A 3,970-nucleotide genomic window follows, 5' to 3' on the forward strand; every position below is an offset into this window, starting at 1 on the left:
CCCTGAACCAGATCCTCCTCCACCCTGAACCAGATCCTCCATCACCCTGAACCACATCCTCCTCCACCCTGAACCAGATCCTCCATCACCCTGAACCACATCCTCCTCCACCCTGAACCAGATCCTCCATCACCCTGAACCAGATCCTCCATCACCCTGAACCACATCCTCCTCCACCCTGAACCAGATCCTCCTCCACCTCTGAACCAGATCCTCCATCACCCTGAACCACATCCTCCTCCACCCTGAACCAGATCCTCCATCACCCTGAACCACATCCTCCTCCACCCTGAACCAGATCCTCCTCCACCCTGAACCAGATCCTCCTCCACCCTGAACCAGGACGACGGGGGGAGACGATTGAACCAGGACGACGGGGAGACGATCCTCCATCCAGAACCTTCATTCATTCCTCACTGACGGTGTTTTCCTCTTCTGGGAAGTCAACAGCCAGACTGAGTGTGTGTGTGTGTGTGTGTATCTGTGTATGTGTGTGTGTGTGTGTGTGTGTGTTTACCTCCTGCTTCACCATCCCTCCTCTGGTCTCCTGACATTGAAGTTCAGTTTTCGTCCGTCCAACCAGACTCCTGTCCCCGGAGGACTGAGACCAGGGTGCTACCAGGAGGAAGAGGAGGAGGAGGAAGAAGAGGAGGAGGGGAGAGAGAGAGAGAGAGAGAGGAGGAGAGAGAGAGAGAGGAGGGGAGAGAGAGAGCACATCTATTCTCCTCCTCCCTCACACTGCTCTCTCTCTCTCTCTCTCTCTCTGAGACACATCCTCTGCAGAGGCCGGCAGGAAAGGGAGGGAGCAGAGTGTGTGTGTGTGTGTGTGTGAGTGAGAGAGTGTGTGTGTGAAGGCCAGACACAGGGCGGGTCAGGAGGCGTGTTGCCTTCAGGGCCCTGCAGACTCCATGTAAATATCAACACCACAAGTCCTGGAGAGAGAGAGACACCTGTGACGGACTCTGGGGGGCGACGCTGAGGCTCCTGGCTGGTGAGGCTCCTGGATGGTGAGGCTCCTGGATGGTGAGGCTCCTGGATGGTGAGGGTGAGGCTCCTGACTGTCAGGCTCCTGGTGAGCTCCTGACTGGTGAGGCTCCTGGATGGTGAGGCTCCTGGTTGGTGAGGCTCCTGGTTGGTGAGGCTCCTGGCTGGTGAGGCTCTGACTGGTGAGGCTCCTGACTGGTGAGGCTCCTGACTGGTGAGGCTCCTGGATGGTGAGGCTCCTGGTTGGTGAGGCTCCTGGTTGGTGAGGCTCCTGGCTGGTGAGGCTCCTGGCTGGTGAGGCTCCTGACTGGTGAGGCTCCTGGATGGTGAGGTTCCTGGTTGGTGAGCTCCTGGTTGGTGAGGCTCCTGGTTGGTGAGGCTCCTGACTGGTGAGGCTCCTGGCTGGTGAGGCTCCTAAAAGGACTTAAAGTGAAATCGTCTCCAGAATCGAATAAACTGAATTATGTTTTATTTTTTAATTTTACAAAAGATGAAAGACGGAGATGAAAGACGGAGCTCTGCTGAACCGTCACTGCAGGAACCTCCACCCAGGTGGAGCTCATGGTTCTGTCCTCCCTGATGAGACTGAAGCTGGTCCAGGTCCTGGTCCTGGTCCAGGTCCTGCCCCCTCCCCCACCACAGGGCGAGCAGGAGTCTAATTTGAGAGCACTTCCTGTCTGACATTCCGACCGGAGCGCCGTCTTCCTGCTCGTCCAGCAGGTCTGCAGCTGCAGATACTTAGTTACTCGAGTACATTCACTGTATGTCACTACTACAGTATTCCAGGGTCCAAAACTTCTTTAAGTATACTTATACACAAAGTATTCATCATTTTGCATTCTGCTTTACTTCTATATTATATTCATGTTTTTTTAAAATCATGAATATATTTTCAAATACTTTTTCCATTTCAAGATTACTCTGAAAATACATTTTCACAAACCGCAACTTCACATTGTGAAGAAGCAGCATTTTACTTTGAAAATAAAGACAATTAAGTGACAAGACTTGGAAAGTTAATGTCCTTTAATTTAATTTAAGATGAATTTGAAAATGGTCAAATTACTAAAAGAAGTAAAATAAATTTTACTAAATACTAAAACACTCAACTTCAATCATCACAACAGAATCGCTTGTTACCACTGAAAAATGATTCGATATAAAATAACTATTTTTAATTCAGTGTCAAATACTTCAATATCCAAGTTTTTGAGTATCTGAATTATTAAGTATCCGAATACTTACTTGTGTCCAGGAACTTTACCTCAGTATTTCTAAATGTGCAACTATACCAGAATACTTACAGATAAATATACAGAGCCAGCAATTACTTTGATCTATTTAAATACTTTGATGTCTCATATACAAGTAACTCATTGAAGTAATCAAGGACTTAAGTATTTAAGTATTGACCTGCATGTGAAATGTAGTTGTTGTTATCCAAGTATCTAAATATTGGAAATGCTTAGTAAAATATATGAATACTTAAATACCTTAGAGTATTTTATCTGTCAGTAACTGAGTCTTTCCAGGTATCGACGTCTCAAAGTACTCGAGTATTAAACTCTTTACAGTGAAAATACAAAAAGCTTTTGTTTCATTATATTTATCATGAACTTTTATCAGGTTTGTCGAGTCGTCATCACATTTTTATTGTCGAGCTCCACAAGACGAGTTCACAACAACAACAACAACAACAACAACAACAACGAGTGACGACGACGCAGGAAAACATGGAAACAGACGACAGACGACTCTCTTTTTCCTTCACATGTAAAATAAGTTTACAAATCGTCACATTCCACCTTTAAATTGTGCAAAATTGCTCACTTTGTTTGTTTTTGATGATTAAAATGAAAGGCTTCTGGTTTCCACCAATCAGAGCAGCCGCTTCGTCTCAGACGGTCCATCAGCTCACAAAGTAAATAACGTGACGTGGAGTTTAGCTTGACGACATTCCTGCTCGTCTGAGCAGAACAATCTGGAGGCTTCAGCCTCAAAGTGACCAAGAAGATGAACCAAGAAACAAAAACCGAAATAAAACTGATATAGCAGAAGCCTGACATGTAGATATAGATATAGAGATATAGATATAGATATATAGATATAGATATAAACTTCAGGGGCCACAGGGCCTCAGGAAATAACCAGATAAGAACAGAAACAATCTCTCCCAACAATTAAATCAACATGAGCTTATTATGGGATGTTCCTGCAGCAGTCTACCTCCTGCTGGGTCACAGGCTGCTCTCCCTCAGGCTGCTGCTCTCCTCAGGCTGCTCTCCCTCAGGCCGCTCTCCCTCATGCTGCTCTCCCTCTGAGGGTTCCATGTGTGGAAGTCCAGCAGGGCCTGGCTGAGCTTCTCCATCCAGTCCTGCTTCTCCTGCTTGGTGTCGGCGGAGAAACCAGTGTCTAGGAGGAGGAGGAGGGAGAGGAGGAGGAGGAGGGAGAGGAGGGAGAGGAGGGAGAGGAGGGAGAGGAGGAGAGGAGGAGGAGGAGGGAGAGGAGGAAGAGGAGGAGGAGGAGGAGGGAGAGGAGGAGGAGGAGGAGGGAGAGGAGGAAGAGGAGGAGGGAGAGGAGGGAGAGGAGGAAGAGGAGGAGGGAGAGGAGGAAGAGGAGGAGGGAGAGGAGGAAGAGGAGGAGGATGAGGGAGAGGAGGGAGAGGAGGAGGAGGAGGGAGAGGAGGAAGAGGAGGAAGAGGAGGAGGAGGAGGAGAGGAGGAGGGAGAGGAGGAGGAGGAGGAGGAGGGAGAGGAGGAAGAGGAGGAGGAGGAGGGAGAGGAGGAGGAGGAGGACATCAGGTGTCTCCATCACAGTCAAGAAGACACAAAAGACTGAAGTGTGACTCAGACTCACCTCTGCAATGCCTCCTGGCCGTCGTCGCCCCGCTGGCCGTCATCGCCCCGCTGCCCGCCGTCGCCCCGCTGGCCGCCGCCCACCAGCTCGAAGGTGAAAGGTCGAGCACACGCCTCCCGCTGCACCGTCCG

At 49.3% G+C, this 3,970-nt stretch overlaps 1 protein-coding gene across 1 annotated transcript in view; it reads right to left on the minus strand.

Annotated features, from left to right (window-relative positions):
* Positions 1 to 2,702: 2,702 nt before the first annotated feature.
* The window catches only part of anln2 (anillin, actin binding protein 2), a gene marked incomplete at its 5' end in the record, with an annotated part of 14,599 nt that continues 13,331 nt past the window's right edge, over positions 2,703 to 3,970 (minus strand). The window contains 2 exon segments of the mRNA XM_080504836.1: positions 2,703 to 3,389; positions 3,840 to 3,970. The exon segment at positions 3,840 to 3,970 is cut by the window's right edge and continues 48 nt beyond it. Of these exon segments, the coding sequence (XP_080360962.1) occupies positions 3,239 to 3,389; positions 3,840 to 3,970 (282 nt within the window). The 3' untranslated portion in view covers positions 2,703 to 3,238.

Source organism: Blennius ocellaris (genome assembly GCF_963422515.1).
Source record: "Blennius ocellaris genome assembly, chromosome: 11".
Taxonomy (NCBI): domain Eukaryota; kingdom Metazoa; phylum Chordata; class Actinopteri; order Blenniiformes; family Blenniidae; genus Blennius; species Blennius ocellaris.